Here is a 12,826-nt window from a genome sequence, read left to right as displayed (position 1 = left end):
ACTCAACCCAATGGACTTCACTTGTAGCCAGCTGGAGACTCAACCCAATAGACACTACCTTTAGCCAGCAGGAGATTCAACCCAATGGACTCTACGTATAGCCAGCTGGAGACTTAACCCAATGGACTCTACGTATAGCCAGCTGGAGACTTAACCCAATGGACTCTACGTATAGCCAGCTGGAGACTTAACCCAATGGACTCTACGTATAGCCAGCTGGAGACTTAAGCCAATGGACTCTACGTATAGCCAGCTGGAGACTTAACCCAATGGACTCTACGTATAGCCAGCTGGAGTCTTAACCCAATGGACTCTACGTATAGCCAGCTGGAGACTTAACCCAATGGACTCTACGTATAGCCAGCTGGAGACTTAACCCAATGGACTCTACGTATAGCCAGCTGGAGACTTAACCCAATGGACTCTACGTATAGCCAGCTGGAGACTTAACCCAATGGACTCTACGTATAGCCAGCTGGAGACTTAACCCAATGGACTCTACCTGTAGCCAGTTGGAGACTCAACCCAATGGACTCTACCTGTAGCCAACAGGAGAATAAACCCAATGGACTCTACCTGTAGCCAACAGGAGAATAAACCCAATGGACTCTACCTGTAGCCAGCAGGAGACTAAACCCAATGGACTCTACCTGTAGCCAGCAGGAGACCCAACCCAATGGACTCTACCTGTAGCCAGCAGGAGATCCAACCCAATGGACTCTACCTGTAGCCAGAAGGAGACCCAACCCAATGGACTCTACCTGTAGCCAGAAGGAGACCCAACCCAATGGACTCTACCTGTAGCCAGCAGGAGACCCAACCCAATGGACTCCACCTGTAGCCAGCAGGAGACCCAACCCAATAGACTCCACCTGTAGCCAGCAGGAGACCCAACCCAATGAACTCTACCTGTAGAAACTAAGCCCAATGGAATCTACCTGTAGCCAGCTGGAGACTCAACCCAATGGACTTCACTTGTAGCCAGCTGGAGACTCAACCCAATAGACACTACCTTTAGCCAGCAGGAGATTCAATCCAATGGACTCTACCTGCAGCCAGCTGGAGACTCAACCCAATGCAGTCCACCTGTAGCCAGCAGGAGACTCAACACAATGGACTCCACCTTTAGCCAGCAGAACACTCAACCCAATGGACTCAACCAAATAGACCTCTACTTATAACCAGGAGGAGACTCAACCCAATGGATTCTACCTATAGCCAGAAGGAGACTCAACCCAATGGATTCTACCTATAGCCAGCAGGAGACTCAACCCAATGGATTCTACAGACTCAACTCATTGGACTCTACCTGTAGCCAGCAGTCAGTGCTGTTGTCTTGCTAATTTATTCTCAGCAGGCCCAGAATGATCATATCACACTCTGAAAAATGTCCCTTAATACTTTACAGCAAAGTACACCATCTGGGTTTATCCTTCCCCTTGTGAATCTGAATATAATAGAATTACAAAAGTTCCCCTGGTATACTTATATCTCCAGAGTTTCTGGGTCTACATGGGGCACATGTTGGTAGGAAGAGAGGCAGGAACTGTAGTAGACAGACCTCATCAACAGAATTTCTAAGAAAAAAAAAAAGGAATCCAGCAGGAAACTCAGGCCAGCGGACTTTTATGTCCAGAATTCCCAGGTCTCCCTACCCATATGAGGGTTCCAATTCTATTTGCTGGATTTTCTTTTTTTATCATGGAGAAAGCAAAAAGAAAAAAAGAAGACATTCCAATACTGACAGGAAGAAAGATAGAACAGAAATAGACAGACGTCACCACAAAAACCTGAAAAAAAAAAAAAAAAAAAACATAAAGGAAGCCACCATCAGGAGAGTAGACCCAATGGACTTCACCTGTAGCCAGCAGGAGACTCAACCCAATGGGCTCCACCTGTAGCCAGCAGGAGACTCAACCCAATGGGCTCCACCTGTAGCCAACTGGAGACTCAACCAAATGAACTCTACCTGTAGCCAGCAGGAGACTCAACCCAATGGACTCTACCTGTAGAAACTAAACCCAAAGGAATCTACCTGTAGCCAGCTGGAGACTCAACCCAATGGACTTCACTTGTAGCCAGCTGGAGACTCAACCCAAATCGACACTACCTGTAGCCAGCAGGAGATTCAATCCAATGGACTCCACCTTTAGCCAGCAGAAGACTCAATGGACTCAACCAAATAGACTCTACAACCAAGAGGAGACTCAACCCAATGGATTCTACCTATAGCCAGCAGGAGACTCAACCCAATGGATTCTACAGACTCAACTTATTGGACTCTACCTGTAGCCAGAAGGAGACTCAACCCAATAGACTCTACCTGTAGCCAGCTGGAGACTCAACCCAATAGACTCTACCTATAGCCAGCTGGAGACTCAACCCAATAGACTCTACCTGTAGCCAGCAGGAGACTCAACCCAATAGACTCTACCTGTAGTCAGCAGAAGACCCAACCCAATAGACTCCACCTATAGCCAGCAGGAGACTCAACCCAATAGACTCTACCTGTAGCCAGCAGGAGACCCAACCCAATGGACTCTACCTGTAGCCAGAAGGAGACCCAACCCAATAGACTCCACCTATAGCCAGCAGGAGACCCAACCCAATGGATTCTACAGACTCAACCCAATGGACTCTACTTTTAGCCAGCAGGAGACCCAACCCAATGGATTCTACAGACTCAACCCAATGGACTCTACTTGTAGCCAGCAGGAGACTTAACCTAAAGGATTCTACAGACTTAACCCAATTTACTCTACCTGTAGCCAGCTGGAGGATCAACCCAATGGACTGCACTTGTCGCCAGAATGTACCCCATAAAAAAACGAATTTGCGTATTCATGCAGTTGTTCTATGGATGGAACATTTGTTAACAGAATCACCAGGTATGTGTTCTCTGATGCCTAATTAGATTACATGCAGGTATAAAACATTTCCCACACTCTGAACAAAAGATCCCTCCCTGGTGTCCAACAAGGCTTTCTTTCCCAGAGAAATCTTCCCCACAGCCTGAATTTGGAAAGGGGGATAGCCTGAGTGAATTATCTAGTATTTTTTTGAGATCCACACTCTGAACATGGGAAAGGACGCTCATCCACGTGACTTCTCTGCTGCATAAGAGTTGTTTCATAGAGAAACATTTCCCGCATTCCGAACAAGAATAATTATGCTCACCAGCATGAATTATTAGGTGCGTAAAAAGTTTACTTTTCTGGCTAAAACGTTGGCAGCACTCTGGATATGAATAAGGACGCTCACCTGTATAAGCTCTCAGGTGTGTAAAATAAGTCTTCTTTGGAAATAGAACATTTTCCACACTCTGAGCATAAGAAAGGACGCTCACCTGTGTGACTTGCTGGTCCTTGAGTAACACTTGTTTCATATAGATATACACTCACAGGCCACTTTATTAGTTACACGTGTTCAATTGCTTAGTAAAACAAATTGCTAATCAGTCAGCCAATCACACAACAGCAACTCAATGCATTTAGGCATCTAGACGTGGTGAAGGCGACTTCCTGAAGTTCAAACTGAGCGTCAGAATGGAGAAGAAAGGTGATTTGAGTGACTTTGAACATGGCATAGTTGTTGGTGGCAGATGGGCTGGTCGGAGTATTTTTGGGATTTTCACACACAGCCATCTCTCGTGTTTACAGAGCATGGTGGGGAAAAGAGAAAATATCCAGTGAGAGGCAGTTGTGTGGAGGAAAATGCCTCGTTGATGTCAAAGGTCAGAGGAGAATGGGCAGACTGGTTCCAGATGATAGAAAGGGAACAGTAACTCAAATAACCACTCGTTACACCCAAGTTGTGCAGAATACCATCTCAGAATGCATGGGATGTGGAAACCTTACAAGAAGACCTTAATAAAATAATGGGGCGGGCAACTACATGGCAAATGAGGTTTAATGTTGAAAAATGGAAAGTAATGCATTTGGGTGCAAAAAATAGGAACGGAAGTTACTCGCCAGCGGGAGAACCTCTGGGGGAATGTAAGATGGAAAAGGACCTGGGGGTCCTAGTAGACGACAAGCTCAGCAATGGCATGCGACGCCAAGCTGCTGCAAGCAAAGCCAACAGAATATTGGCATGTATTAAAAAGGGGATAAAAACAATAATTCTCCCACTCTACAAGACTCTGGTCCAGCCACATCTGGAGTATGCCGTCCAGTTCTGGGCACCGGTCCTCAGGAAGGATGTGCTGGAACTGGAGAGAGTCCAGAGAAGGGCAACAAAAATAATAATGAGACTGGGGGACCTCAGCTATGAGGAAAGACAACAACTTATTCTCTCTGGAATATGCCCTCCAGTTCTGGGCCATCTCCATTCCTCAATATAACGTCATCTATGCCACGAAGAATGAAGGCAAAAGCGGGCTCAACCCGGTACTAGCAAGGTGTACATAATAAAGTGCCCGGTGAGTGTACATTTCTCGCACACTCTTAAGATGCTCACCTATATGAATGCTCTGGTGTATAAGTAACTGTTGTTTATTACTAAAACATTTCCCGCACTCTGACCATGAATGAGGGTTGTCCCCTGTGCGATTTTTCTGGCGTGCAACTTTTTGACTGCAGTCTTTAGGGACGCTCACCTGTGTGAATTTTGGGAAGTTCTACCTGAACCTACCTGATCTTTCCTTCATCCCTATCATGAATTAGGACTGCTCACCCACGTGACTTTTTTGGTGTTTAAGAAGATTTCTTTTATCAGTGAAACATTTCCCGCACTCCGAACAAGAAAAAGGACGCACACCCTTGTGACTTCTCTGGTGCCTAAGAAGGTTCGATTTCTGAGTGAAACGCTTCCCGCATTCTTGGCACGAATAAGGATGTTCACCCGTGTGAATTCTCTCATGGGTTATCAAGTGCTGTCTCATAGTGAAAGATTTCCCGCACGCTGAACATGAATAAGGACGGTCGCGCGTGTGAATTTTCTGGTGGGTAAGAAGGTCTTCTTCCTGAACGAAACACTTCTCGCACTCGGAGCACGAATAAGGCCGTTCGCCAGTGTGAATATTCTGATGTAGAAGAAGCCCTTCTTTGTGACTGAAAAACTTCCCGCACTCTGAACACGAATAAGGGCACTCCCCCGTGTGAGTTTTTTGGTGTTTAAGAAGATTCCTTTTATCAGTGAAACGTTTCCCGCACTCTGAACACGAAAAAGGGCGCACGCCCATGTGGCTTCTCTGGTGTCTATAAAGGTTTGACTTCTGATTGAAACGTTTCCCGCACTCGGGGCACGAATAAGGATGCTCCCCCGTGTGAATTCTCTCATGCGTAAGTAAGTGTTGTTTCATGGTGAACGTTTTCCCGCACTCTTTACAGGAAAAAGGACGCACACCCGTGTGAATTCTCTGGTGGGTAAGAAGGTCCCCTTTTTGAATGAAACTTTTCTCGCACTCTGTGCACGGATAAGGTCTGTCACCAGTGTGAATTTTCTGATGTATGAGAAGCCCTTCCTTCTGACTGAAACGTTTCCCGCACTCTGAGCACAAATAAGGACTCTCACCCGTGTGAAACTTCTGATGTTTCTGAAGCTGTTTTAGCCGGACGAAACATTTCCCGCACTCCGAACATAAATAAGGACGCTCGCCCGTGTGTATTCTCAGATGATTAAGAAGGCTTGTTTTCTGAGTGAAACATCTCCCGCACTCCGAACACGAAAAAGGGCGCTCACCCGTGTGAACTCTCTGGTGCGAAATGAGGTGTGAATTCTTAGTGAAACTTTTGCCGCACACCGAACACGAAAAGGGGCGCTCGCCTGTGTGAATCCTCTGGTGTTTATGCAGTTCTTCTATCCGCGCGAAACATTTCTCGCACTCGGAACACGAGTAAGGACGCTCCCCCGTGTGAACTTTTTGGTGCTTAAGAAGACTTCTCTTATTAGTGAAACATTTCTCGCACTGCGAACACGAAAAAGGACGCAAACCCGCGTGACTTCTCTGGTGTCTAAGAAGGTTCGATTTCTGAGTGAAACGTTTCCCACACTCCGAACACGAATAAGGATGCTCACCCGTGTGAATTCTCTCGTGGATAGTTAGGTGCTGCTTGGTAGCGAAGCTTTTCCCGCACGCCGAACACGAAAAAGGACGAGGGCCCTTGTGAAGTTTCTGGTGGGTGAGAAATTTTCTTTTCTTAGTAAAACACTTCCCGCACTCCGAGCACGAAAAAGGCGTGTCGGCTTTGTGACTTTTCTGGTGCGTAAGAAGGCTTTCCTGCTGACGGAAACGTTTCCCGCACTCTGCACATGAAAAAGGACGCTCCTCTGTGTGAATTTTCTGGTGGGTCACGAGGTGTGCCTTCTGAGTGAAACGCTTCCCGCACTCTGAACATGAAAAGGGGCGCTCACCTCTGTGAGTTTTCTGATGTTTAAGAAGCTCTTGGTTTTTAGTGAAACATTTCCCGCACACCGAACATGACAATGAACTCTCTCCTCCTTCCTGGCTTAAGGAAGATTCCTTGGGATTGGATGGATCTGTAGATCTCTCCGTACTGTGAGATCTTAGATGTTTCTCTGGAGTTACAGTATGTGATCTATCAGAGGATTCCTGAGGATTGGAGGGACCGGTTGATGTCTGTGTATTCTGAATGATGAAATTTACTCCTGGGATGTGTTTTACCACGTTCTTATCATTTGCATTATAATCCGAGGATGAATTAGGATGATCTTCAGAGGTTTTCCTGACGTAGCGTCCACCTGTAGGAAAACAAATTTTTTACTTAATTTTACAAGTCTCGTTCACGTTCAGAAATCATATGATTAGGTCTGGGATAAACAATTTCTACGGAGTTCCACCATGGAGCTGGGTGCAATCATACCAAAAATATGTACACAAGCCAGAGAAAGGATAAAGGACAACCAAACCACACGGAATAACATTGATGTTTTGGTGAAGAATGAAGGTGGACCTTTCTCCAACTCCTTCCTTGGAAACATGAAAACAGAGATGGACCTTTCATATATGGTGTACAGTATCTCCTCCTCATTTATTGGGAACATGACGTTATATTGAGGAATGGAGATGGACCTTTCATATGGTGTACAGTATTTCCTCCTCATTTGTTGGGAACATGACATTATATTGAGGAATGGAGATGGACCTTTCATATGGTGTACAGTATCTCCTCCTCATTTGTTAGGAACATGACGTTATATTGAGGAATGGAGATGGACCTTTCATATGGTGTACAGTATCTCCTCCTCATTTATTGGGAACGTGACGTTATATTGATGACCTTTCATATGGTGTACAGTATCTCCTCCTCATTTATTGGGAACATGACGTTATATTGAGGAATGGAGATGGACCTTTCATATGGTGTACAGTATCTCCTCCTCATTTGTTGGGAACATGACGTTATATTGAGGAATGGAGATGGACCTTTCATATGGTGTACAGTATCTCCTCCTCATTTGTTGGGAACGTGACGTTATATTGATGACCTTTCATATGGTGTACAGTATCTCCTCCTCATTTATTGGGAACGTGACGTTATATTGATGACCTTTCATATGGTGTACAGTATCTCCTCCTCATTTATTGGGAACATGACGTTATATTGATGACCTTTCATATGGTGTACAGTATCTCCTCCTCATTTATTGGGAACATGACGTTATATTGATGACCTTTCATATGGTGTACAGTATCTCCTCCTCATTTATTGGGAACACGACGTTATATTGAGGATCGAAGATGGACCTTTCATATGGTGTACAGTATCTCCTCCTCATTTGTTGGGAACATGACGTTATATTGAGGAATGGAGTTGGACCTTTCATATGGTGTACAGTATCTCCTCCTCATTTGTTTTTTGGCTTTTCTGCCCTCCTCTAGAAGAACTATCACTTTGGATTTTATAGGGTAACCTGAATGGACATATCTTATATATAAACTCATGTAACAATCTAAATACATAAATTCATAGATGTTATATGAAAATGTAAACTGTTTCTGTATTTAGTGTTTTTATACCTACTTGTATCGATATAAAGAGAAGAATCATCCTTTTTACTTTCCACATTCGTCTTCCCCTTCTCCCTAGACTGTTCATCTTCACTCTCTGACGTCTCCTCCTCTTCTTCTTCTTCTTCCTCATCTTTATCCTCAACTTTGATGTCTTTTATTTCTTCACTCTCTGACGTCTCTTCTTCTTCTTCCTCCTCATCTTTATCCTCAACTTTGATGTCGTTTATTTCTTCACTCTCTGACGTCTCTTCTTCTTCTTCTTCTTCCTCCTTATCTTTATCCTCAACTTTGATGTCTTTTATTTCTTCATCCTAAACTCCAAAAATTATAGAATAGATTTATGAAAAGGAACAGGAGATTACGTAGAAGAACGCCCTGTCGTAGTTTCAGATCTACAAGCTCAGTCCCACCTACCTGCTGATGGTGAGGGATGGTGTGATCTTCCTGTGTGGAATCCCGGGAATACAGAGGACGAGGACATCTCTCTGGTGGGTTCCCATTACTGGATCCATCTGTAGGAAACACACACACTGACTGAATACATTGTTTCAGGGTTTTTTTTAGTGAACTGGATGGACATTTATCTTTTTTTCTAACTTATCTAACAATGTGAATACATACTTTATACTCGTAAAAGTAAAATGTTTCTTCATTTAGTGTTTATGACTTACTTGTGTCTCCATGTAGAGAAAACTCCTCTTCTTCATTTTTCAGAATCATCTCCTCCTCCTCCTCCATGGACTGCTGATCTCCACCCACTAAAATCTCTTCTTCTTCCTCTTTAACCTCAATTTTGATTTCCTTCATTTCTTCATCCTAAATCCCGAAGATGCCGGAATACATATATGAGAAGGAACAAGAAGTTACACAGAAGCCATACCTAGTCCCCAGTAAACCAAAGATTGCTGGGCCTGCCAGTAATAAAAGCCTGGGCCGCTGGGCTCTTGGTGCTGCTCAGACACCTACAGGTCTAAAAAGGTCACAAGGAGAACACAGGCAAGATAAGAGTAGCAAAGAAGGGACTAAATACCCTGCCAGCAGCCAGCATCAGGCAATGAAAAATAGCTAGGAACTGCTGCTGAGAAACACCCGCTGGTGAACTCCAGAACTACAACCTACAGGTCTGGGAACAGTGCCACCAGCAGCTTTATTTGCTTTTATTTTTTTTTGGGGGTAGATACGAACTCAGAACTACCTATGATATTTTCTTGTGATAATTTACCTCTGGGTTTAATATCCCCTCGGTCATTCGGCTTTGGTCTTTGTCCATGCTTCTTGATCTGGTCACGTGGTTCAAAACAGGACACGCCTCTCTGTCGACAAATAACAAACTGATCATTATTTGCACGTTAAAGGAAGTAATAATGTTTCCATTGTGTTCCTTGGTGGATTTGGAGAGGGGGAGAGGGAAAGCACATTCACCCACCCCCTTTCCTGGCCTGCAAGGCTTGCATACTAAAATAAGGGTCTGGTATGGATTTGAGCAGGGCGCCCGTTTTTATTTTCATTTTACAGTGAGGCAAAAAAGTATTTGATCCCCTGCTGATTTTGTACGTTCGCCCACTGACAAAGAAATGATCAGTCTATAACCTTAATGGTCGGTTTATTTTACCAGTGAGAGACAGAATAATAACAAAAATATCCAGAAAAACGCATTTCAAAAAAGTTATAAATTGATTTGCATTTTGAGTGAAATAAGTATTTGACCCCCTCGCAAAACATGACTTAGTACTTGGTGGCAAAACCCTTGTTGGCAATCACAGAGGTCAGACGTTTCTTGTAGTTGGCCACCAGGTTTGCACACATCTCAGGAGGGGATTTTGTCCCACTCCTCTTTGCAGATCCTTTCCAAGTCATTAATGTTTTGAAGCTGACGTTTGGTAACTCGAACCTTCAGCTCCCTCCACAAATTTTCTATGGGATTAAGGTCTGGAGACTGGCTAGGCCACTTCAGGACCTTAATGTACTTTTTCTTGAGCCACTCTTTTGCTGTCTTGGCCGTGGGTTTTGGGTCATTGTCATGCTGGAATACCCATCCACGACCCGTTTTCAATGCCCTGGCTGAGGGAAGGAGGTTCTCACCCAAGATTTGATGGTACATGGCCCCGTCCATCGTCCCTTTGATGCGGTGAAGTTGTCCTGTCCCCTTAGCAGAAAAACACTCCCAAAGCATAATGTTTCCACCTCCATGTTTGACGGTGTGGATGGTGTTCTTGGGGTCATAGGCAGCATTCCTTCTCCTCCTCCAAACACGAGTTGATGCCAAAGAGTTAGATTTTGGTCTGATCTGACCACAACACTTCCACCCAGTTCTCCTCTGAATCATTTAGATGTTCATTAGCAAACTTTGCAAGCAGACGGGCTGTACATGTGCTTTCTTGAGCAGCGGGACCTTGCAGGCACTGCAGGATTTCAGTCCTTCACGGCGTAGTGTGTTACCAATTGTTTTCTTGGTGACTATGGTCCCAGCTGCCTTGAGATCCATGACAAGATTCTCTCGTGTAGTTCTGGGCTGATTCCTCACCACTCTCATGATCATTGAAACTCCAGGAGATGAGATCTTGCATGGAGCCCCACACCAAGGGAGATTGACAGTTATTTTGTATTACTTCCATTAGCGAATTATCGCACCAACTCACCAAGCTGCTTGGCGATGGTCTTGTAGCCCATTCCAGCCTTGTGTAGGTCTACAATCTTGTCCCTGACATCCCTGGACAGCTCTTTGGTCTTGGCCATGGTGGAGAGTTTAGAATCCGATTGATTGCTTCTGTGGACAGGTGTCTTTTATACAGGTAACAAGCTGAGATTAGAAGCACTCCCTTCATGAGAGTGCTCCTAATCTCAGCTTGTTACCTGTATAGAAGACACCTGGGAGCCAGAAATCTTGCTGATTGATAGGGGATCAAATACTTATTTCACTCATTAAAATGCAAATCCATTCATAACTTTTTTGAAATGCGTTTTTCTGGATAATTTGTTGTTATATCGTCTCTCACTGGTAAAATAAACTGACCATTAAAATTAGAGACTGATCATTTCTTTGTCAGTGGGCAAACGTACAAAATCAGCAGGTTATCAAATACTTTTTTGCCCTCACTGTATGCGCATAGCAATTTGCACAGTGAAAGTGTGAATGTAAATGCAAAAAAAAAAAAAAACACGAAAGTTATTAGGCTACTTTCTGTGCTGTTCGAATGTTTTCCACCAATGTAAAATAAAAAATACAGCATTTGTCCACTAGATGGCACAAAGCATCATTAGAATATCCAATATATAAACCAGAGGCTCTAAATTGACAGTTGGATAAATGTCTCTATATTTAGGATGTATCCGGTCTATAAACCAGAGGCTCTGGATAGACAGTTGGATAAATGGTTCTATATTTAGGATGTATCCGGTCTATAAACCAGAGGCTCTGGAACGACAGTTGGATAAATGGTTCTATATTTAGGATGTATCTGGTCTATAAACCAGAGGCTCTGGATGGACAGTTGGATAAATGGTTCTATACTTAGGATGTATCTGGTCTATAAACCAGAGGCTCTGGATAGACAGTTGGATAAATGGTTCTATATTTAGGATGTATCTGGTCTATAAACCAGAGGCTCTGGATAGACAGTTGGATAAATGGTTCTATATTTAGGATGTATCCGGTCTATAAACCAGAGGCTCTGGATGGACAGTTGGATAAATGGTTCTATATTTAGGATGTTTCCGGTCTATAAACCAGAGGCTCTGGATGGACAGTTGGATAAATGGTTCTATATTTAGGATGTAGCCAGTCTATAAACCAGAGGCTCTGAATGGACAGTTGGATAATTGGTTCTATATTTAGGATGTATCCGGTCTATAAACCAGAGGCTCTGGATGGACAGTTGGATAAATGGTTCTATATTTAGGATGTATCCGGTCTATAAACCAGAGGCTCTGGATGGACAGTTGGATAAATGGTTCTATACTTAGGATGTATCTGGTCTATAAACCAGAGGCTCTGGATAGACAGTTGGATAAATGGTTCTATATTTAGGATGTATCCGGTCTATAAACCAGAGGCTCTGGATGGACAGTTGGATAAATGGTTCTATATTTAGGATGTTTCCGGTCTATAAACCAGAGGCTCTGGATGGACAGTTGGATAAATGGTTCTATATTTAGGATGTATCTGGTCTATAAACCAGAGGCTCTGGATGGACAGTTGGATAAATGGTTCTATATTTAGGATGTATCCGGTCTATAAACCAGAGGCTCTGGATGGACAGTTGGATACATGGTTCTATATTTAGAATGTATCCATACCATAAAAAGACGTCACAGTGACTATGGAGGAAGAGGACGGAACATAACGGGAGGGATTACTGGGTGTAAGTAGAAAATAATATCTTATTACCTCTGCCAGCTCTAACGTCTCCTCTCCTCCTTCTCCAGGCTGACCTCTCACCCGGAACTTCCTGTCTGTGGGGTACAACATGGGTTCTGTTCTGTTCTTTGTTTGGTATCATCTCCCTTCTCTGTGTTCCCCTAACAAAAAGTGAGATCACCACCTTGTGGAAATCTTTATAACTGCAGCCTATATTTTTTTAAATTACATTTACAACTTCTTTTCGGTGCATTCTAAACTTTTTGCATATTTTACTCCTGAGTTGATAGCTGAAAATTGATTGAAAATGTATAATAAAAAATATAAATACATAAAATATATATAAATGAATAAGCAGCACTGAAATAAATAGGGTTTTTATTTTTTTTTTAATTACCCCTACGTAAATGATAAATACGTCTGTTCTACGATAGATAGATAGATAGATAGATAGATAGATAGATAGATAGATAGATAGATAGATAGATAGATAG

General features: G+C 43.4%; 3 protein-coding genes across 3 annotated transcripts in view; all 3 read right to left on the bottom strand.

The window, feature by feature from the left end:
- Positions 1-12,826, bottom strand: part of LOC309564419 (uncharacterized protein) — a gene marked incomplete at its 3' end in the record, with an annotated part of 909,898 nt that overhangs the window by 490,418 nt on the left and 406,654 nt on the right.
- The window catches only part of LOC309563477 (uncharacterized protein), a gene marked incomplete at its 5' end in the record, with an annotated part of 99,647 nt that overhangs the window by 41,878 nt on the left and 44,943 nt on the right, over positions 1-12,826 (bottom strand). The window contains 5 exon segments of the mRNA XM_082267870.1: positions 4,668-6,702; positions 7,986-8,286; positions 8,390-8,415; positions 8,647-8,791; positions 9,198-9,288. Coding sequence (XP_082123996.1) covers positions 4,668-6,702; positions 7,986-8,286; positions 8,390-8,415; positions 8,647-8,791; positions 9,198-9,288 — 2,598 coding nt within the window.
- Positions 1-12,826, bottom strand: part of LOC309563478 (uncharacterized protein) — a gene marked incomplete at its 3' end in the record, with an annotated part of 79,608 nt that overhangs the window by 33,172 nt on the left and 33,610 nt on the right. The window lies entirely within an intron of this gene.

This window comes from Pelophylax lessonae (assembly GCF_965119305.1).
Source record: "Pelophylax lessonae genome assembly, chromosome: 9".
Lineage (NCBI taxonomy): Eukaryota > Metazoa > Chordata > Amphibia > Anura > Ranidae > Pelophylax > Pelophylax lessonae.
Note: the sequence above shows the minus strand (reverse complement) of the source record. Positions and strands in the feature narration are given on the sequence as shown.